The 22,960-nt window shown below is 42.8% G+C and overlaps 2 protein-coding genes across 5 annotated transcripts in view; one reads left to right on the top strand and one right to left on the bottom strand.

Annotated features, from left to right (window-relative positions):
* Senp5 (SUMO specific peptidase 5) overlaps positions 1 to 12,791 on the top strand; it is a 33,938-nt gene extending 21,147 nt beyond the window's left edge. Inside the window, exons 7-10 of the mRNA XM_050159785.1 lie at positions 4,956 to 5,093; positions 6,851 to 6,934; positions 8,317 to 8,367; positions 9,100 to 12,791. Of these exons, the coding sequence (XP_050015742.1) occupies positions 4,956 to 5,093; positions 6,851 to 6,934; positions 8,317 to 8,367; positions 9,100 to 9,210 (384 nt within the window). The 3' untranslated portion in view covers positions 9,211 to 12,791. The remainder of the gene's footprint in view (positions 1 to 4,955; positions 5,094 to 6,850; positions 6,935 to 8,316; positions 8,368 to 9,099) is intronic.
* Positions 32 to 22,933, bottom strand: Ncbp2 (nuclear cap binding protein subunit 2). 4 transcript variants are annotated; one of them, XM_050159788.1, is made up of 6 exons: positions 22,774 to 22,933; positions 19,504 to 19,685; positions 17,436 to 17,574; positions 16,931 to 16,998; positions 1,229 to 1,286; positions 32 to 152 (listed from the first exon to the last, which is right to left on the bottom strand). In XM_050159788.1, the coding sequence occupies exons 1-5, from the start codon at positions 22,849 to 22,851 to the stop codon at positions 1,277 to 1,279; spliced, it is 477 nt and encodes a 158-aa protein (XP_050015745.1). In that variant the 5' UTR covers positions 22,852 to 22,933; the 3' UTR covers positions 32 to 152; positions 1,229 to 1,276. The 4 variants fall into 4 exon arrangements, with proteins under 4 accessions (XP_050015745.1, XP_050015744.1, XP_050015743.1 ...); XM_050159787.1 differs by lacking the exon at positions 32 to 152 and adding an exon at positions 731 to 1,117; XM_050159786.1 differs by lacking the exons at positions 32 to 152; positions 1,229 to 1,286 and adding an exon at positions 15,160 to 15,419.
* Between the last annotated feature and the right edge of the window lie 27 nt (positions 22,934 to 22,960).

Genomic DNA, 22,960 nt, shown 5'->3' with positions numbered 1-22,960 from the left:
GGGTTGGAAGCCAGGGCCTCCCATATGCCAGGGAAGAACTCTTGTCCCTGAGCTACAACCCTAGCTGTGGTTTATGTAGTTCAGCTGATCTTCAGCGCGTCATCTTCCTGGTTCAGCCTCCCAGTGTTGGTTACAGGTTTTCTTCATGACGCCTGAGTGGAAACACTTTTGAAACCTCTTGAGTCGATTTTTGATATTTTGACAGTTACCGGTAAATTCAAACCCCAATAATAAATATAGAAATAGTTTTGTTTTTCGTTTGTCTTTTCAAAAGGCCTCAGACTCATGTAGCTCAGGCTATTCTGACGCTCAATCTGTAGCCAAAGCTGACCTCAAACTCCTGATGATTTTGCCTGGACCTCCTGAGTACTACTAGGCAGGCATGTGCCGGCATTCCTGGCTTACTTCTTACATTTTTGCCGACTGGGAGGATTGGAGTAATGAACGTGAGTCCTAGCTGAACTTGTAAGCCCATGCTGAGGTAGAAAGACCAGAAGTTTGAGGCTAGTCGGAGCTATGTGAAACTCTTTTTTTCTTGTTGTTATTTTAAAAAGAAGCCAGACAAGGTGACACGTGCCTTTAATTCTAGCACTCAGGAGATAGAGGCAGTTGGATTTCTGTGAATTCAGGGCCAAGTCTAGTTTAATAGTAAGTTCCACACCAGCCAGGGCTATACAATGAGATCGTGTCTCAAACCAACCAACAAACAAAACCAGGAATAACTCTTAAGTCAATGGAAATAAGATTTATTACTTTATTTAAACATTCCAAGATGGCCTGGAATTCCTGCGTAGCTGAGGGTGAACTGAATGCCCGGTTCTCTGCCTTAGCCTCTGCCTCAGACTGCTGCAATTCCCAGTGTGAGCACAGCATCTCCTTTATGTATGCCGGGGATCGAATCCAGGGCTTTGTGGATTGGAGGCAAATACTTTACCAAGTGAGCCATATCCCCAGACCTGGAAATAATTTTTATGACAAATACAGTGTCTGAAGTATACAAATCTAAGAGAGCTAGAATTCATATTCCAGTTTGGTGACTTAACTGGCTGTAATGTGAGCACACTTGCTTAACTATCCTGAAAGTCAAGCCCTCTGTAGAGGAGTTTACAGGTTTACTCTGTTGGGAGAATAAAGGAGATTATATTTAGCAAACCACTAAACACATTGTAAAATACACAGTAAAATGCTATATATATTGTAAAATGTAATGATATATATTGAAACTCACCAAATGTTCATTTCAATTTTTTGATGATCCAATCACTAGGTCTTTATTTTAAAGAAATCTGGAAAAAGAAAGATTTGTAAAAAGATGCTTATGAGATTGCTAATTTTAGTAAAATTAAATTCTCAAATAAATTGATACCTCAGCTTCATGGAATTTTAAGTCATTGGTAAACCTTATGGATTTGTGTCACTATTTCTTATAGTAAATATGTATATATGGTGTGTGTGTGTATATATATATGTATATACACATATGTTTTCAAGATGGAGTTTCTCTGTGTATCCCTAACTGTCCTGCCTGTTTCTGCCTCCCAAGTGCTGAGATTAAAGGCGTTCGCCACTGCTGCCACCGGGCAGTAAACATATTTTAAACTGACAAAATTCTAACAAAGCCAGAAATTAAAGGAATGCTATTAATTCTTAAATGTTTTCTTTTTATTTTACTATGATTATTTTTAGTGGAGATGGAGAACTGGCTGAGTGGTCCAGAGCCCTGGCTGCTCTTGCAGAGGACCTAGGTTTGGTTCCTATTGTCTGGCACCTTCTCTTGCCTCTGTGAGCACCAGGCACAGATGTAGTACACTTTAGCAGGCAAAACACTCAACACATAGAAGTTTTTTTTGTGTGTGGATAATTCATGTCACAGGACATGTTTTTTTGTGAGACATAAAACGCTTGACTCCTAAACACTACCGTCTTTAGGGTCATTATATAGTCATGATTGCTTAGAGACCATGGGCCATGGTCATAGGAAATAGTTGCAAAAAATAATCATTACTTTGTTAAGTGAAAATAAATTATTCTATTCTCGGAATTCTCAAACTAGGATAACTAAAAAAATATTTCAGTCATATGCTAAATGCTAAGAAATTAACAAAGCAGTATGAAAATGAATGTTTGAAAATAAATTGCCCTTAATCCCCAAACTCTCAGCACTCAGAATGAGAGGCATGTGGGTCGCTGAGAACTGGAGGATAGCCTTGTCTGTCTACATCGTACCTTCTGACCCTCTCAACACCTACACTCACATGCTAATACACATGCATATGCTTGTATACACACATTCAGACATACTAATAAAAATAAATCTCTTTAAAAAATACATCGCTAGTGGCAGATGTCTCTCATTTAGTAAACCTCATAGACAATAAGTAAGCTCACAAACTCAATACATTCAGTAGAACTGTATAGGTATATAATTAATGGATCAGTATACTCCGTCAAAAGAGAGTATGTGGGCCGGTGAGACGGCTCCTGACAACCTGGGGTCAGTCCCTGGGACCCACGTTGTGGACGGAGAGAACTCACCCTTGAAATGGTTCTCTGATTACACGTGACCTGTAACGTGCATTGTCCACACACAATATATATAAATATTAAGATGGGGGGAGAAGCCAGGCATGGTAGAGCACATCTTAAATCCAGCACTGAGGAGGAAGAGGCAGGCAGAGTTTGAGGCCAGTCTGGTCTGTGTAGTGAGTTCCAGGATAGAGCTACACAGAGAGACCCTGTCTCAAAAATCAAAACAAAACAAAAAATAAAATACAAAAATTAAAATGGGGGGGGGGGCGAAGGTTATTTTTAAAGACCAGACCTAGCTGTGGGGTTTCTGGCTCCCCTTTATTCCCCATGTAGATATACAGTATGTATGTACCCAAGCTGGCCATAAACTTGCCATCCAAACCAGCTTCATTTATTTATTTTTCTACCCAAGAGATATTTGTAAGAACAGATCATATACTTGGCCACTAGAAAGTTGTAGAGACATTCTTCTCTTATTGTGAATCAAATTGAAAATAAGGGCCGGGAAGATGGCCCAGCAGGCAAAGGTCCCTGCCATCAACCCTATCTGAATTTGGTCCCTAGGACCTCCACATGGCACTCCAGAATAAAATATCATGCAAAAACTTTGTCCCTGGAACTAGCTTTGTAGACCAGGCTGGCCTTGAACTCAGAGATTCACCTGCCTCTGCCGCCTCCCGAGTGCTGGAATTGAAGGTGTGCGCCACCACTGCTCCAGTGCAAAAACACTTTTTAAGAGAAAAAATTTAAAAACTTATATTAAAAAACAAAGAAAAATAAAAATAAAAGGTGGCAGCAGGGAGTAGCGTAGTGATAAGATGCTCACAGTTCATGCAGGAGGGGAGGACCACGCGTGGCTTCAGACTCAGTAGAGACTCTCAAACAGTAAGACAGAAAACCAGTCGAGGAAAGGAGTGATGCCACTGCACATGGAAGGCAGGGAACACCTTTGCAGACCAGGGTCTCCCCTGTAGGATCAGAACTAGTCAGCAGGCGCAGCAGGCACCTTGACCTGCACCATCGTGATGGCCCCAAACTTTTACTTAGAGCTAGGAATTTGTAGTTACATAGGCAGGTCTTAAATGTGTATTATTCTACTCTAGGCACGTGCCACTGTGCCCAACTTTGTGTTTGTTTTGTAGATAGGAGCTCTCCCACTAGCAGAGGGTGACTTTGCACAGTCTTACTATCATCTCCCAACTCTGGGATTACGTGATGTGCTGATGCTCCATTACCTCACTTTTTATAGGTGTTTATGGACTGCCTACTACTTTGTTATCCTTTGGAATTTTTAATTACATCAATTTATTGTGTGCGTGTCTGGGTACCCACATGGCATGGCTCATGTATGGAGGCCAGAGGACAGCTTTTTTTTTTGAAAGTTTATCTATTTATTTATTTTTATTATTATTGATTTTATTGCTCCCCTCCTTTCCTCTCCCCTCCCCTTAAGCCCTCTCCCATGGTCCCCATGCTCCCAATTTACTCAGGAGATCTTGTCTTTTTCTACTTCCCGTGTAGATTAGATAGTTCTCTTTCTACAGTGTTGGTTCTGGATTGAACTCTGATCATCAGCTGTGGGCAGGGGCCTTTACCATCTCCATCCATGGGAAGTTTGAGTGGAATAGCAATTTTTATAGATTATAAAAGAAGTGTTTTAAGAAGTGTTTGTCAGAGCCCCTGAAACTGAAGTTACAGACAATTGTGAGCTGCCATATGGGTACTGGGAATTGAACCTGGGTCCTCTGGAAGAGCAGTAGGTACTTGTAACCACTGAGCCATCTCCAGCTCAAGTTTTGTCCTTTTTAACATTGGAGCCGAGACTGCAAGGTTCAAGTGTGCTGAAACACATTAGCTTATGTATTCCTGTTCTCTTATTCTTTAGAACTGCATAAGGTAGGTACTATTGTTTCCTACATGTAACACTCTTAAGAAATCGGCATAAAAGAGCAAGTAAAACAGATAAAGCAAAAGGAAAAGAACCAATCTTTGAATTTAAACATATTTGCTTTTTTAAACTTTGTTGTCTTTAGTACTATTTAATACTAGCCCTAGTGTGCGCTCGGCTCCCTAGCAGTGCTCTAAAACAAAAGCCAGCACCCATGCACAGGTGGAAGAAGAGAGCCAGCTGCACACAGTTGTCCTCTGACACGCATTATGCATGTGCGTCCTCATAGTAATAATAAATACGTTGTCATAGCAGACAGTTGACCAAACTAGTTTTTGTACATTAAGTGTAAAATAATATTTTACTATTTGTCTTACTTTTGAGCATTTTAATTTAGTAATTACAAACATGGCCTTTAAGATGAGACACTGTTCACATTCTGCTTTACCACTTCCCCATTTTATGATTGTTAGCAGGTCAAAGGTAGTAGATGGATGATGGTGTTGGCTCTGTGGTGATGGCTCTTTCTCTTCACCAGGTGGATTTGTTTAAAAAGAGCCTTCTGCTGATTCCTATCCACCTGGAAGTCCACTGGTCTCTCATTACTGTGACGCTCTCCAATCGAATTATTTCATTTTATGATTCCCAAGGCATTCATTTTAAATTTTGTGTAGAGGTAAGTTACTATTCTGCCTATTTTAATTTTTAATCTGTGCTTGACCATGACAACTCATAGCTCTAGACAGAACAGCTGATGTCAGCCGCTGCTTCGCAGTGTGAGAGGACAGTTGGCAGGGCAGGTGACCGAGCTGTCAGATCTGAGGCCCCCTTTGAAGAGGCGTGCCCTAGTTGGATTTAGCATTTTATTTATTATTTATTTTGTTTTTCCATACACGGTTTCTATGTCTAGTCTTGGCTGTCCTGGAACTCATTCTGTAGACCAAATTGCCTGTGAACTCGGAGATCTGCCTGCCTGTCTCCTGAGTGCTGGGATTAAAGGTGTGAGCCACCACCACCTGGCTGGATGCAGCATTTTTAAAAAAAATTTATGTGCATTGGTGTTTTGCTTGCATGAGGTTGTCGGGTACCCTGGAACTGGAGTTACAGACAGCCCAGCTATCAGCCTCCTAAGTCCTGAGATTATAAGTATACAGTAACATGCTTGGTGTTGAGAGGAGGTCTAATATAGCTGAGGCTGGCCTTCAACTTGCTATGTAGCCAAGGATATCTTTGAACTCCTGGTTCTGCTCTTAGTACTCAAGTGCCAAGATGTTGGGTGTGTGTCCCCACATCTGGTTCACACGGTGCTGGGAAAGGAATTGAGCGCTGTGCACGCTGGACAAGCTCTTCACTCAACTACAGACCCAGCCCACTAACGGACGTGTGAAAGGCGTGATGGTCTAACACTTCTTGTGCACAGTGAAGGCAGACTCCTCGGGTAGATGTCAAAGCATGTTATCAAAGTTTTAAAATACAATGTTACTTATATCAGCTGAGGAATATAGATTGATTGGAACATCCACTCTAAAGTATCCACGAATAATCGTGTGTGTGTATGTGTGTAGAATTTAGTATATGGTAAAATTGAGAAAAGACAAATTGTTGACCTGGCAAAATTTGCTATTTGGAAAAATACAGAGGATTGCATTAATACTATAGATAGAAAACATGCACATGCTGGGCACGGTGGTCCATGTCTTTAATCCTTGGGTTTGGGAGGCAGATAAGTAGATTTGTTAAGTTCCAGCTTAGTTAGGGCCACATAGTGAGACCCTATCTCAAAAGCAAAAGTAAAAAAAAAAAAATGAAATCTTGGATAAAATATAGAAAATGTTTTATTCATTCATGGAGTAGGGAAGGCCTTCTTACACAAAAGAAGAAAACACCAAGGAACCGCTTGATAAATTTAATTGTATTACAAAATCTGTGTCAGATTTGGAGTTATAGCTCAGTGATGAGTCCAGGCTCACCATACACATGGCCCATGGTTCAGTCCTCAGAACCACGAAGTGAGTGAGTAAAACTAGAAGTTAAGAAGTTAGCAGACATGTGGTAGACCTGGAGAAAATGGTTAACTGCATCTCTACAAGTGAGTTAAGGGTTGGGAAAAGGCCTGAGAAATAGACAAGAGAGCCGGAATGTTCTTTGTTTAACTTTAGCTATTAATGCTTTCTGCCATGTTTTTCTTGTCTTTAGATATAAGACAAGGTTTCAAATGTAGCAAATTGACCTCATAAAGTGAGGGTCAAGTCTTGAGTGCCTACTTCAGTCCAGATGTGACTGGGAGCCTGAAGGACAGTTCCAGCTGGAAACTAACAAGTGCCATGCGGTTGTACAGACTGCAGCTGCTCTTCCTTCCTTTCTGAGTGGTCAGCTTCCATATTTTCACCAGCTAATGGAACAACATGTGTGTTGTGCTTTCTTTTTAACCAGAATATAAGAAAGTATTTGCTGACTGAAGCCAGAGAAAAAAACAGACCTGAATTTCTTCAGGGTTGGCAGACTGCTGTTACAAAGGTAAGTTTGACACAGCTGGGACTCTAGTGTGTGTGAGGGGGACAGTGGCTCAAGGACGGTGCCTGCTGGGAGACCTGAAGAGTCCAGGCCAATCAGAGTAAAATCTTAGTACTTAATCATCCTGAGGCTCAGTTTCCCAGTACTTGCTGAGAATCATAAATCATGTCATTCTTGATGTAGTTAGTAACCGCGTGGTGTTTTAATTGGTGGAGGCCCTGAGGCAGACACAGCCCTCCAGCTGTTTCCTTATAATGGTCTCATTTGTTCCTTACAACCTGTGTGGCAAGCAGTTCTTTAGGGTTAAGAGGCGTCTTTATTACATACACAAGAAAACTGGATATTGGAACTATTGTTAGAGGCAGGTCCTTGAACTCAGGTCTGTCTAGGTTATTGGCCCAGTTTTTTTTTAATATTTTTATGGTTTAAACTTTATTTTATGTGCATTGGTGTGAATTTGTCAGATTCCCCTGCAACTGGACCTTCAGACAGTTGTGAGCTGCCATGTGGGTGCTGGGAATTGAACCCGGGTCCTCTGGAAGAGCAGTCAGTGCTCTTAACCACTGAGCCATATCTCCAGCCCCATTTGGCCCAGTTTTATAGGCAGAGTTTTGACAAATGTTGAACCTAAGCCCAAAAGATCAAGATTAGTTCATCTTTTAACTGAACCAAATACTAGTCTTTACATTTTTATTTTTTGTTCCTAATAACCTACATACTAGTTCATATAAGAAATGAACTTGTAGAATTTTAGTTTTTAAAAATTGTCTGATTTACTGATTTATTCATCTAGCTCGTCCAGGTATGCTACATCCTTCCAGAGTCTTCCATATTCCTGTCTTAGATGCAGTAAACAGTTTTTTGGAAGCATATTCTTTGCCTTTATGAGTTACTTCAAAGAGTACAGCAGAATTGTATAATCTGAGGTAAAAAGTTAAGGCTATAAAGAGGAACTTTATTAGGTAATTGTTTTTTCATTGTTGTGATGAAATCCTTGACAAAGAGGGGGGTCTAACTGTGGCTCCGTGGAGAGTATAGTCTGTCACGGCAGGGGACGTCTGGTTGCATTGCATCACAGCCAGAGGAAGCACAGAGGATGAGCACTGGGCACTAGCGTATGCTCTGATCCTCGGGGCCACTTTATTCATTGTCATTGAATTGATAGCACAACTAATAGCTAGGTCTTTAAAGTGGTTTTTAAATTTGTTTTTCTCATTTCCCACATTTAAATTGTGGTTGCCACTTGAAAGGTCTTTTCATGTGGCCTCTCTTATAGGTATTTGAATAGTAGAGGTATAGATTAGTTATTTGGGAGTAGTGTTTCCATTTACCCACGGGAGCAGTTTTCTGGTGTGTTTTAATGATCATCTTCTTTTTCTCTTCAGTGTATTCCACAACAGAAGAATGACAGTGACTGTGGAGTCTTTGTGCTCCAGGTAAATACTACTTTACAGTGTGCCAACTGCTTGTTTTGTCTTGAGAGAAGAAACGGTGGTCCTGCTGTTTAGTGTTAGGGAAGACAACACTCTCCCTTTGTTGCTGTATTGCGGATGTAACCTTTAGGAAGAACTGACTCGCAGGGGATCTTAGGAAGCTGTGTCAGAGGAGGACATGTATTTATGGGAGAATAAAATGACACGTGAACGCAGAGATTTACATAGACCTTGGGAGGTAGCCCCACTGTACACCTCACACCTCATGAATTTTGGGGGTTTATAAGGAAACTCGAGTTACTTTCCCTGTGAGGTCCAAGTGCATACAGGCTCAGCAAACTGTACTTGGGTAGAGTGGAAGGATGCCTAGCTGTCCGCTTGCTTGGAAAGCTGATTCTCATTGGAAGTCAGTGCTCTAAAATACCATGATTCTCAAGCTGGACTTAGTGGCATAAGCCTTTAATTCCAGCACTTGGAAGCAGATCTCTGAGTTCAAGACCAGCCTGGTCTACAAACAGTCCCATAAGAGCCAGGACTGTTACACAGAAAAACCCTGTCTTTAGAAACAACAAACAAACAAAAACAGTATGATTTCACAAGACCCATGTTACTCTGCAGCTTCAGACCTAACTTTAGGGGTGTGTGTGTGTGTGTGTACAGGGCAGTGGGTGGGAGCACTGTACACGTGCCATCTAGGTGTCTCCGGGATAGAGCACTTTTTTTTTTCTTTTGCAGTACTGCAAGTGCCTCGCCCTAGAGCAGCCTTTCCAGTTTTCTCAAGAAGACATGCCTCGGGTACGGAAGAGGATCTATAAGGAGCTGTGTGAGTGTCGGCTCCTGGACTGAGACTCAGCAGGGACTCTGAAAGACTGGCCATGTTGGAGCAAATGGTTTGTTACTTGAATCTCCAAACACTTACTGAATTTTTACAGATATTTCAGATTGGTGGTATTGGGCCACTATTGTTACCTCAAATTATTTTTGCCCTTCTTCATTTCTCCTGCTATCATGTACTTTTTTAAATGTTCGGTTTAGTTTCATTTTAACTTTATGGATTCCATACATCCCTCCCATATTTAATATTTATTATCCAAACGCATGCGTATAGACAGAGCATGCAGTAAAGAGTATTAAAAAAAAGCCTAGTAGATTTGGTGCAGCTTTTGAAACATAGTTAGATGTGAACTGAATACAGGTTTAAAATTTAACCCCAGAACCTAAAAATGCAAGATGTTTTTGATACAGTGTAGCTCAGAATAGATGTTTCCTATGGCATAAAGGGGTAGCTAGGAGTGGTTGTGAAAAAGCCAGTCATGTTTTACTTAAATGAGCGGCACCTTTTGCTGATGTCCCTCAGATGAGTCTCTGAGCATGAGATGCCTTCCTTCCGAGGGGAGACGGGACTGTTCTGCTTAGGGACACAGTGCTAGCAAGCACAGTGCTGATTTGAGAAAAGAGTTAAGGTATGAGAGAAAAAAAGAAAAAAAAAAGCAGCATCCTTGGGGGCCAGTTACCTTAAAGAAAGGTTTCTTTTGTTTTGTTGTTTTGAGACAAGGTCTCACTATGTAGCCCAAGCTGTACTAGAACTCACAGTAGTTAGGCTGGTCTGGAACTCAGGCCAATCATGTCTGTTCCCCAGGGCTGGTAATACAGGTGCATACTAATATACCCTACAGTAAGATTTCCATTTTGGTCTTAAGAATTATAATGGATTAAATCTCATAAAGGTTTCTTGGGATGCTAAACTTTTTTCTGGGTTTGACTTGTGAAAAAAAAAACTTGGCATCCACCAAATCAATGGTTAAATGAAAATTAGGCTTTTCATAAAAGTAATTTGCTAGTTATCACCTCTCTCTGTTGCCTCCCATGTTCTCCAAGGTATTACAGATTTACCAACAATGTTTCTGCTTTAAGATGTCTGAGATACAAACATTCAGAGTAGAAGACTGGCGAGGTCTTACACATAGTGGGAGAAGAAGGGAGGCAACACCGAGGTCTCTAGGAGAGCACGTGAGGAATGTTTTTTAGTCTTTTCTGGTGGCTCAGCATCTTGAAGGGCTCTATTGGCTTCTGTAAGAATAATCTGAATCCCGTACTCAAAAACTGCCTGTTTATTTAACTCCATCCTCTAGGGACAGGCTGTTCTGTTAGGAGGAAAGTGGTGATTTTGCATCTTTAGGGTGGCCCTTTGTGACATGTTTTAAAGGAAAATAAGTAAGATGCATAGTAAGCCTAACTAGTTATTTTTTCTGAATTGAAGGAGGCAAGAGTAATGAACCAAGTAAATGACAGAAGAAAACTGACAGTTTTCTTCTTGTTGTTTGAAAAACAAAAAAGGTAAAATGTCTGAGCAGGGCTTACTGCCGCAGTAAGGGTTGACCCTCTGTAGCGGTATGGACCCTGGGCAGTAGCCTTAGCTCACTCCTCTCCTTAATCACCTAGCCTCAAAAGGCCTAAGCATAAAGCCAGGTCAGCATTTCTTGTGCTTCAGGTCATTAAAAGAGAGTAGAGGCACTTTATGTTGTCACAGGTAGAGGTTGTGTCACCACTGGGGATGATGAAAAGTTAGAGGAAGTAAACCTCTTCTGTTCTTATGGTTCTGGGGACTGTGTGTTAGGCAAGTGCTCTACCACTGAGCCTCCTTTGTGCTTTTTGAATTTCGAGACAGGGTGTCATGAAGTTGTCTGCGTTGGTCTTGAATTTACTCTGTGGCTAAGCCTGGCTTTGTTTATACTCCTGACACCCAAGGAGCTGGAATTACAGTCAGCCATGTCAGGCCAGACTGCCTAAAGATCTCTTATGGAAGGGGTTTGGGGAGCAGGGTCTCAAGTGTAAGGCTAGCCTCAAACTCTTTATGTAGCCGAAGATGACTTTGAATTCCCAGTCCTCTCCCAGATGCTAGGATTATATAGGTCTGTGTCACCAAGCTAAAGATCTGGTCTTAAGATTTTCAGACATAATCACACCAGCATGAACTTCTTTAAAATTTATAGCATGGGTTTTGTTGCTGTGCCTATACTGTTTCAGCCAGCGATGAGATAATTGACTCAAAATGTCTCCAACTTTTAAAAATCTTGTGAGGAATTATCTCACTTCCCCAGTAACAGACCTTTCATAGAGAAGTTACAGTTGTGTTCGAGAATCTTGTCGAAATAGGGTCTTTGTTTACCCCAGGCTGGCCTCAACCTTGCAGTCCTTCTGCCTCAGCCTCCCTGATGTTTGGGTTACATGGGTGCACTAGTAGTTTCGATGCCTGGGAGAACCTTAATGTCCAGAGCCTGAGTTGCCACTTCTCCAGTCTGAGAAATGGTCACGTCGGCACGGAAGCATGCAGGAATGAACAGAGACTCAGTTGTCCAGGTCTAAGTAGCTACTCTTTTCCTTCTAACAAGATCAGCATCTTCAGATGGACTGTTGAGCTTGCTTTAGCCTCAATGCTGGATGTTCTGAGTATGTTCTAAGTCTGTTTCTGTCATTAGTGAGCCTTGGTTTTAAAATACATAGTTGCTCTTTCTCCTCTTGTGATTACATGTAAACTTCTGTTTAGCTTTCAAGTCCTAGATTGCAGAATTTTTTGTCTTGATGTTTACAGCAATGCTTTGCTGTCACTGGCTTGGCGCTGAACTGTTGATGCCCATAAAGTAGGCAGACTTTATGTCACTGGGATGAATGTAAACCCTGCACAAACTTAAAGCTATTCATATATGACGAGCCTTCAATAAGCTGCCCAGTCCTCCTGGCAAACTTATCTGGCTGTATTTGCTTCTCTCCAGTGTTCTTTCCTTTTGTTACATTTCTAGTAATGAATATAGATTTAATGCATCTTTTAGTTTTCTTAGGCAATCATGAGAATTAACTTTCAGTTCGCTGCTCAAGGAAGAGAAAAGCAGTTGCTGCCAATAATTTCACAGTGCGTTTTGGCTTTGCACTGTATTCTGTGTTTACTATTGAATATGAATATCATGGTTATCTTGAATTTATGGTTGGAGTACAACAGTAACAGACCTAACTGGGGACACAGCCAGTACTTGCCTAATGTAAGTTGTCCCTTTTCTCTGCCATGTGGTTCACTGTTTCCGTCCCCGCAATAGAAGCAATGGGGGTCTGAGTGGGTCACGGTGAGAAACAGTGAGTTAATACTGTACATTAAATACACTGATTATCTGCTCTGCTTCATATGTTAAGAGACCAGGTTAATCTTATACAGCACAACTTCTGCTGTGTGCTAGGCTCTGCCTCCTGGCTGGTAGATAACCTAAGATCTGGGGAATAGCACCCAAGAAGTGCTATTATATTTGGGGTTACAAAAGCAGACCTAGACAAGTTGTTCGCTTGAAAGATTATGATCATGTAAAATTACAGTCAGTACTCAACCCTTCTAGCAAAATATTTTTTTGAAAAATAAACTAAATGCCTTTATAAACATGTGTTCTTGTGTTGAGTAACATGTATTGTTAGGTGGCTACTATCTCGTAGTGTCTTCAATGGTAAGGCTCTGAAGAACAGTGGCATTGGAAGCCTCCGTACTCTGCTGAGCTGTGCAGTGCAGCAGGAGCTCTTCCTGTATGTAGTATGTAGTATCTCATACTACAGCTAATGGCCAACGTGCGGCTACTGAGCACAGACAAAGTGTGCTTGGTGTCACTGAAAACTCAGGCTTCAAATTGTCTTTTTTTCTTTTTTTTTTTTTTTGAGATAAGGTTTCTCTGTTTAACAGTCTTGGCTGTTCTAGAACCTGCTCTGTAGACCAGGCTGGCCTCGAAGTCACAGAGATCTGCCTGCCTCTAGCATATGCTACCACTACCCGTATTATTTTATTGCAATGTGTGGTGGCATACACCTTTAATCCCAGCATTTAGGAGGCAGAAGCCGGAGGATCTCTGAGTTCAAGGCCAACTGTGTCTACAGGGTGAGTTCCAGGACAGCCAGGGATACCTAGAGCACGGTGTCTCAAAAGAGCAAAGAATTACAACATTGATTTATTTTGGTTTTTCGATACAAGGTTTCTCTGTATAGCTGTGGCTGACCTGGAACTCAATTTCTAGACCCATCTACCTCTGCCTCCCACTAATCCCTAGAATAAAAAGAAAAGAAATTTATGCCCTGACAATGCTGAAGCACGCAGGGGCAGCCCGTATATGGCGGTTCTGTTGAACTTGTCCATATTGAGTTTCATGGTCTAAGTTGATGAGGACAAGACCAGGTCCTCTTCCTCAAGAGGGCACCGTATTTCATTACAGATGGTTGTGAGCCATCATGTGGAATTGAACTCAGGACCTTTGGAAGAGCAGGCAGTATTTTTTTAAAAATATTTATTTATTATGTATACAATATTCTGTCTGTATGCATGAAGGCCAGAAGAGGGTGCCAGACCTCTTTACAGATGGTTGTGAGCCACCATGTGGTTGCTGGGAATTGAACTCAGGACCTTTGGAAGAGCAGGCAATGCTCTTAACCCTAATCCCTAATGCTCTTAATCTCTAATCCCTAGAGCTGGGACTAAAGATGTGCACGGCCCGTCTGGCTAAGAGTCATTACTGTTTACTTAGGAGTGTTCTGCCTGCATGTAAGTGTACCATGATGCATGCGTTCATACTCATGGAGGGCATTGGAGCCTATGGAACTAGGACTGCAATTAGTTGTGAGCCACGACATGAGTGCTGGGAAGTGAACCCAGGTCCTCTGGCAGACAGCAAGTGCCCTCGAGCCATTGCTCCAGCCCCAATTTTATTATTTTTAAGTAGCCATTTAAGTAGCCACATGTGGTGTCTAACCACCATATCAGGTAACAGAACTCTAAACCAAGTCTCAAGTTTTCTACCTCAGCTTATAGTACACAGGAAGCTAATGAATGACTCAGGTCCCAGGACGGCTGCTCTCATTCTCCATTCACACATCCGGCCTTCCTGTCTCTGTGGGCTTTCTAGTTTTGTTGTTGTTGTCTGGGATAGAGATGGGCGGTGCCTTTTGAGTTCCATCCTTAGCTAGTCTTTTCCCCTCAGTCTCCCAAGTGTTAGGATTATAGGCATGTGTCACCACACCAAGTTTAGCACACATCTCTGAGAGCTCACTTTCTTTGATTAAAATGGGGTATAGTTCAGATATTATGCCTGAAAAGAGAAAGTAGAGTGTGGTATTTGGAAGAAAATAGCCCTCTCCACCCCATAGGGAGCAGCACTGTTAGGAGGTGTGACCTCATTGGAGGAAGAGTGTCACTGTCGGGCAGGCTTTGAGGTCTCTTGTGTTCAAGCTATGCCCATTGCGGAACAGTCTCCTGCTGCCTATGGATCAAGATACAGAACTCTCGGTTCCTTCTCCAGCACCATGTCTGCCTGGATACCACCATGTCCTGCTATAATGACAATGGACTAAACCCCTGAAACTGTAAACTAGACCCAATTAAATGTTTTTCTTTCTAAGAGCTGCTGTGGTCATGGTGTCTCTTCACAGCAATAGAAACCCTCAGACAAAGGAGTGTATGAAAAGAGACCGTCGGAATTAGCATCCTCAAGCCCAAGAATTCTCCTTAATTCAGCCTTGTTTCTTTCCTGTCCATTATCTGGACAACTAGCCTCTCTGCACTGCCCCTTCAGTAGTGGTTGGTCAGTGCATCCTGTGTTTCACAGGGTGCCCACCTTTCCCCTTCATGCACTGCCATAGCAGTTACAAGTATCGCTCTGAAGTGGACATACCAATTCTGTACATTATTTAGACTCTGTTCCAGGACACAGGGACCCCAAAACATGTCTTTTTAGGCAAGGAAGGTTCTTTATAGGCAAGGAAGTATACACAGAATAAGTTGGTCTAAATTTATTGAAACTTGTTACAGAAGATAAAATCCCCACGGTTTTGGGTCATAAGACTGTAAAAATCTAAGTTATATTTTACTACAAAAGAATATAAGATAAACAGTTCAAACTACAATATAAAAGCTTTATTTTAAAACTCAAGTATCTCATTGTTTGCTTCCTAAGTTGTTCCATTATAGTTGTTACAGCTCCAAGAAAACCATTTTTAATGCAGCCTCAAAGGTGTTCTGCACAAACCTTGAAAAACTAGTAAGAAAAAAATAACAGATGAAAGATTTCCCTTTAATCATGAAAAATTATTCATATGCAATATTAGAAAGAAAATGCAAAATTTTCTAGACTCCCTTTCTAAAGACCTCCAGCTTACTATGAATGCATGGACCACGGCAGGCACGATTTGAAAGAAAAAGTTCTGGCCGGGCTGTGGTGGCGCACGCCTTTAATCCCAGCACTCGGGAGGCAGAGGCAGGTGAATCCCTGTGTGTTCCAGGCCAGCCTGGTCTATAAGAGCTAGTTCCAGGAAAGCTAGGACTGTTACACAGGAAAACCCTGTCTCAAAATCTCAAAACCAAACAAAAAACCAGACAGTTCCTGGAAGAGGCTTTTTGTTCTTAAACACTCACAGTTCGCAAACTCTTGATTTAGGCAGTTGTGAGGACTAAACCTTAGGACCACTCACATGAGTACTTAACCACCGTGCCTTGTATCTCCCCCTGCCCATTTTCTGTTTCTATTTTGAGGCAGACTCAAAAGGTTCCCAGGCTGGCCTTGAACTTGTGATTTTCTTGCTTCAGCCTTTCAAATAGCCAAGATTATAGGCCTGGCTGAAGCCCCTTTTTAAAGCCCGATTAACTCGAAGGTCATTTATAAAGCAGGAGGAAATAACCTAAGGCCCCAAGAGCAGTTTCCATGTCAAGGTGGTGTCTGAACTGTCATCCCATTGCCTACTGACAATGTCTCCCCCTTCCCCCACTCCTTAGGACAGCAGAGGCTCTCTGCACAGCAGTGTCCTTGGGGTTTGGGGGTTTGTTTGTTTTAGGGGGTTGTTTCTTGTTTTAAACTGTCAGTGAAACATTTGTAAATTTTGCGGAATGTGTTTAGTGAACACTTCATACAAAGTCCTGACATACAAAGCACAGAAGCAGACAGACAACTTAAGGCTGCCTTTTGTGCCAACTATATTTTCAATATAAAAAGCAAATCCAGCCAGGCGGTGGTGGCGCACGCCTTTAATCCCAGCACTCAGGAGGCAGAGGCAGGCGGATCTCTGAGTTCGAGTCCAGCCTGGTCTACAAAGGGAGTTCCAGGACAGCAGAGAAACCCTGTCTCGAAAAACCAAAAGAAAAAAAAGCAAATCCAGTTGACAAACACCTGTTCCAATTTAGAGCAAAGCTACAGACTATAGCAAAACCTCAGCAATACACATGCAAACTTAAAATCATTTCACTTTCCATGAAGATTACCAACCTACTTGTAAAGTCAAATCTGACATTTTCCAGTCTCCCTAAAGGACATATGGTATCCGGCTGACAGTTTAATTGGCACAGATTGAGTCTGTTGCCCAGGATTACGGGTTTGACCTAGTAACAGAAAAATCAACCTAATAAGACTAGAATTAAAGGCATTCTTTTGGATTCTGTCTTTAATAGTTGTGAGGAAAACCAGAAGTGGCTTCCAGTGCAACAGAGATACTGCTCAGACCTTGGGTAATGTTCATCAACAGAGTGAGCTGTGTACTTGGGGCTCTCACCACTCACTGTTTTTGTGCCAGCTTGCCATAGCCGCCTCTCCCAGCATCGTAGTCCTCCCGATACTCATCTCGAACCTTAATTGAAAAAAAAAAAAAAAAAAAAAAGCACCGTGGGATGTTTGTTAATCCTACAGTCATGCCAGGCATAGTTAAGCCTTTTCGGGTGTCCACGAACAAACAAGGCATAAACATTAATACTCACTTGAGTGTATTTTGCTTTTGTTGTAGGCACTGTGCCAGGGGGAGGGCCTCTAGCATGAGTTGAGTTCAGTAACACTTAAATGTACAGAATATCTCAAAGTCTAAAATTTCCTTATCATTGGTCCTGGTGTGCACTATCTGTGATTTCAACATTCAGGAAGCAGAGGCAAGAGCATCTCAAGTTTGATACCAGATGTCTTAGGAAAACTCCCCAAATCCCATCAAAACTCAAAAGCAAAAGCTCATACAAGGAATAACCACAAACTGACAACTGGAATCCCAGGCAGGTTAGCTATGCCCTTGTAGCATACCTGACCCCCAGACCGTCCACGTCCATACTGCCTGCCCTCCTTAAAGCCTGCATCCCAGTCTGTGCGTATGATCCGGTCATCCAGACGGGTTCCGTTTATGTACCGCATAGCATTCTCCGCATCTGCTCTCGAGTAGTATCTTACATAAGCATTAAGGGACACCAACAGCACTTAGGAGCACAGAAAGGACAGGTAAACGACATTTTGTCCAGACTATGTCAGTCATGATTTCCTATATATCTGCTAATAATTATTTGGTTCATGTTTTGATTTGCAAATAGAAAAATATGGTCAATGTAATTTTGGACTACAAACTTCTTATGCAAGAACAATGAACATAGTTGAACATAGTGGTTCATGTTCATAATCCTAGCACTCAGGAGACTGAAGTAGGGGGATTGCTGTGAGTTTGAGGCCAGCCTGGACTTCATGCCAAGATTCTGTCTCAAAACAAAAACAATGGGGCTGGAGAGATGGCTCAGAGGTTAAGAGCATTGCCTGCTCTTCCAAAGGTCCTGAGTTCAATTCCCAGCAACCACATGGTGGCTCACAACCATCTGTAATGGGGTCTAGTGCCCTCTTCTGGCCTGTAGGCGTACTCACAGACAGAATATTGTATACATAATAAATAAATATTTAAAAAAAAAACAATGGCATGGGGGAGTGGGGATGGCTGGAGAGATGGCTCAATAGTTAAAAGCACTGACTGCTCTTCCAGAGCTCCTGAGTTCAATTCCTAGAACCTATATGTTGGTTCCCAGATCTGACACGCCTTATGACCTCAGAGGGTATCAAATGTGCACGCAGTACAGACATACATGCAGGCAAAGCACTCCCATATAAAAATATAAAATGAATAAATATAATAAAAAATTTAAGAATCACTAACACCAAAAAGGAAAGTCATGCATAAACACAGACATGCTTATATATAAATAAAAAAAATCCCAATTACCGACTTAAGCAATTATAATTGACACTGGACTTGCAACATGTGGTGAAATCCCAGCACTGACACCCAGACAATGCCCAGCAAACAGCAGGCATCTAATGACTTTTGTTCCATGAACGCTTGACAGAGCAAAACCAAGGAGCAAAAAGGGCTTGCTTTTGTAACTTAGCAAAAATGTTGAGCACATGTTTGCCAGGCAAATGGAAACACTCTGGTTCTTAAGGGCCTTTTTATCTTTTCCCCTGTCGTCCCTGTGAACCCTTTTACATTACTGCTGCTAGGATACAAAACTTTGGTCCTTTATGTCTAGGGGAAGAATGAAAGAAATGTGTTGGGCTCCAAAATCAGACACCAAACATTGTGGTGGAAATGGGCCTTTTTATGCTCAGTGGCCTGGGGACTTTGGCCCAGGGGTGGAGAGCTAGTCTGAACAACATCACAAGATTCTTTTGGGGGGGGGGGGCGTGCAAGACAGGGTCCATGTAGCTCAGGTTGTCTTAGAACTCAATATATAGACCAAACTGGGCTCTAACTCACAGAGATTCCCCGACTCTGCCTTGAGTGCTGAGATTAAAGGTATGTGTTACCACACCCAACTAGAATGCTTTTTGATTTTTCAAGACAGGGTTTCTCTGTATACCCCTTGCTGTCCTGGAACTCACTGGAACCCGAGACCACCTGTCTCTGCCTTCTGAGTGCTGGGATTAGACACTTCTTCTTTCTTTCTTTTTTTTTTTTTAATATTTTACTTATTTATTATGTATACAATATTCTGTGTGTTTGCCTGCAGGCCAGAAGAGGGCATCAGACCTCATTATAGATGGTTGTGAGCCACCATGTGGTTGCTGGGAATTGAACTCAGGACCTTTGGAAGAGCAGGCAATGCTCTTAACCACTGAGCCATCTCTCCAGCCCCCTAGACACTTTTTCTTAAAGACTCGTCTGTGAGGTTTCTGAACAGAGAACACCTATCAGTTTCCCAGTTCACAGAGTATGACTCAGGAAGAACTGAGAAAAAAGTATAGGATTATAGTAAGTTAGTGCCCTAAAAACAACACCCAGGAGGGACAGGCTCCAGATGAGCCAGGGCCATAGGGTGAGCACCAAGAAGGATACTCCACAAAACAGAAGCCACAGGCCGTTTTCTTCATCTTATCCAGACCCATGATGATCTTCTTTATATCACCACTCTTGCTGAAGAGCTCATAAATCTGTTCTTCAGTTGTATAAAAGGAAAGATTTCCAACATATAATGTACAGCTTTTCTTCAGTAATTTTTCTTGTTCTTCATTGTCCCCCTAGAATTTCAAATAGACACCAAGTGAAACATTACAACCTCAAAAGAGATGTGCTTAGGGCTATAGATGCCCAGCCAGTAAAGCGTCAGCTGTGCTAGCCTGACAGTTGAGCTTGACCCGGAACCCTTCCTAGTGAAAAGCTGGATGTGGTGTCTCGCACGGGCAATCCCAGCACTCCTACAGGAGACGGGGCTGTGAGATGGGACAGTCTCCTTGAAGCTTGAGGCCAGCCTCGCCTGGAGTCCACAGTGCAGAGCAGAAACAAGAGTGAGTCCTCAGAGGTGAAAGTGAGGGACACTTCCTGACATTTCCTGTGCCCTCCACAAGCATAACACACACACAAAATGAACGGACTTGAAAACTAAATTCTAGAGCCTGCTTAAAGTTACAATCTTAAAGTTACACAGATGCCCCTTTTGATCTGGAAATTAAAGCTTTGCATCATCCGACCCCTGACAGACTCGTCCTTGCCATAAGAGGCAGTTCTGAAGCTGGGCGATGGCGGTGCATGCCTTTAATCCCAGCACTCGGAGGGCAGAGGCAGGTGGATATAAGTGAGTTCTACGCCAGCCTGGTCTACAGAGCGAGTTCTTTCCAGGACAGGCTCCAAAGCTACAAGAGAAACCCTGTCTAGAACCGCACCTCCCCCACAAAAAGAAAAAAAAAGTGAGTCTTTTTTTGTTGTTTTGCTTTTGAGACAGGGTTTCATGTAGCTAAGGCTTTTCTGAACCTACTATGTAACCAAAGATGACACCGAATTTCTGATCCTCCTGCCTCCACCTTCCAAGTATTGGGTTTACAGGCATTCACCACTCTGGGTTTATGTACAGCTTGGGGTCTACCTGAGCACTTCCTGCCTGCATGCCAGGCAAGCATTCTACCTATTGAGCTATGTCTACGTAGTCCAGTTACTTTGTTTTGCTTTTTGAGATAAGACCATAGCCCAATCTGGCCTCAAACTCCTGACATTCATGCTACTACCTCCACCAAAGGCTTCAGTAACAGGAATGGATCATCATACCCATCTCCCAAGTTATAGTTTTTTTTTTTTTGTTTTTGTTTGGTTTGGGTATATTATTTTATTCATATTGGTGTCTTGCCTGCCTGTTCGTCTGTGCACCATGTGCATGGCTAGTGTCTTCGGAGACCAGAAGAGGGCAGCAGATCAGCTGGAATCAGTTACAGATATTGTGAGCCATCATGTGGATGCTGGGAACCGACTCCAAGTCCTCCAGAAGAACAGTCTACGCTAACCTCTGAGCCATCTCTCTGACCCTCCTAGCTACAGTGTTAAAAAGGAAGAACGTGGAGCTATAATACGCAAGTGATTTTGCCTGCCCCTGTGAAGGCACAAAGGCCTGCAGGTGAGAAAGCTACATTTAAGTTTTAATTCTCAGAACTATGATGTGGTAGGTCCTAATGTATTAGTCCCATTGTACATGTGAGGGAAAACAGTTTCAGCTAAGGGAAAAACACAGGAGTTATATCCAGAATTCAAACTTAGTTTAGAGCTGAGCATGGTGGAGTATACTCTTTTAATCCTCTGGTGAGTTCAAAGCCAGCCTGGTTTACATGATGAATTCCAGGTCAGTCAGGCTATAAGTGAGACCTTGTCTCAAAAAGCAAAATAAAGTAAAATTCTGGTCTTATATCCCCACTGCAGCACTGCCTTAAGATCACGGCAGGTCTGAACAGGTGACGTCTATGGAACAGTAGTCACTGTGTGCTCGAACAAATAAACAGCCGGATGATGGGTGGCGTAAGCTTTCATTCCAGCGTTCCTGAGTCTGCCTCAGACGGATATGCAGGGGGATCCAGGACAGCCAAGGCGGTTACACAGAGAAATCCTGTCTCAAAAAACAACCCCAAAACAAACAACCAAAAACCCAATGAGCCTCAGGTTTTAGAACTTTAGATGAGCCATTAGAGAAAACAATCACTTCAACATTTCTTCGTACAGGTGCAGGCGGATCTCAAACTTGTGATCTTCCTGACCCAGTCTCCAGAACAGCTAGGACTACAGATGTCCCCACCACACCCGGCTAGCGGATTCACTTTGTACTGATGCTCTTTTCCCACAAGTAAAATCCAGTCTACTGCTTCAGCGTAATGTGATTTCCCACTCAGTGCAGCCCTGACACATTCCATGTAGAAGACACTTGAAAATGCACATGACAGAAATCATTACTGTTTGAAGGGAGCTACAGGCTTTTGACAAAAGAGTCCTTTCCTGGTTTTACCCAGGAAGCTTCAGGTGGAAAACGGTTAGGTATTAATGTGGAACTGTTCAAAGTAGTGAGACCTGTAAAAAGCGGCAGAAACGCCTATCAGACACACAGGAAACGTTTTCAAATTAGGCTAATTTTCGTTTTGTGAGCCAGGGTTTCCCTGTGTAGCCAATGGGTGTACTGGATTTTGTCGTCCAGACCATGATGTGACTCGTGTGGCTTGTCTATTTCCGATGCCCGACAGACAGCAAAAACAGGATTCAACTTTGAGTCTCCGACTTATTGCTCACTTTGTAGGATTGTCTTACAAAACAAAGGGCTGTAGTGCCAAACGGCAGCATTTGGCTGATTATTAAAACCAAAAACGGAGCCGGGCGGTGATAACACACGCCTTTAATCCCAGCACTCGAGAGGCTGAGGCAGGCGGATCTGTGAGTTCGAGGCCAGACTGGTCTACAAGAGCTAGTTCCAGGACAGGCTCCAAAAGCTACAGAGAAACCCTGTCTCGGAAAAAAAAAAAAAAAAACCGGCAATAATGTACGGAGCCATCGTAGGGATACCTCCTTCTTCATTACAGTCACTTTCCCAAGCAGGACAAGCCCATCCACAGCCACCACACCCGGACCTCCCCGAATCGGTGCTGGTAACCGCAGCGGCAGTAAGAGAATGTTAAAACAAGTCTCAGGTTCCCTAGGAGTGAAAGGGCTTCAGTGATATCTAAACTATCCAAACACCGCTAGGACCCCATTCGCACTTTAGGACCCCAACAAAACAGGCAGGAAGACACAATAAGACAGGTGCAAGCTGTTCCTCAGCATTCGGACCCAAGGCCTGCCCCTCTCGTGGCCCGGCCGCCTCACCCGGAAGTGCTGGTCCCGGTACTCGCTGAGCTCCACGTAGGAGTCGCTGCGCAGCGCCTTCAGGAGGCCACCGGACATGGTGCGAAGACACGAACCACGACGCGGCCACGGCTGGAAGAACCTGGCGGCGGCGGAAACGGAAATGTGCGCGGCGTGCTGCAGTGGGCGGACGTGGTCGGGTCCAATC

This window comes from Alexandromys fortis, unplaced genomic scaffold (assembly GCF_014885135.2).
Source record: "Alexandromys fortis isolate MF-2015 unplaced genomic scaffold, M_Fortis_MF-2015_v1.1 scaffold_119, whole genome shotgun sequence".
NCBI classification, from domain to species: domain Eukaryota; kingdom Metazoa; phylum Chordata; class Mammalia; order Rodentia; family Cricetidae; genus Alexandromys; species Alexandromys fortis.
The sequence above is the reverse complement of the archived record's forward strand: the minus strand, read 5'-3'. Positions and strand labels throughout refer to the sequence as shown.

Coding starts and splice junctions, on each gene's coding strand:
- Ncbp2 (XM_050159786.1), bottom strand. CDS start 22,851: ATGTCCGGTGGCCTCCTGAAGGCGCTGCGCAGCGACTCCTACGTGGAG. Junction 19,686..22,773: donor ACCGGGACCAGCACTTCCGG/GTGAGGCGGCCG, acceptor TTGAAATTCTAG/GGGGACAATGAAGAACAAGA. Junction 16,999..17,435: donor GTGGACGGTCTGGGGGTCAG/GTATGCTACAAG, acceptor TTTTCAATTAAG/GTTCGAGATGAGTATCGGGA.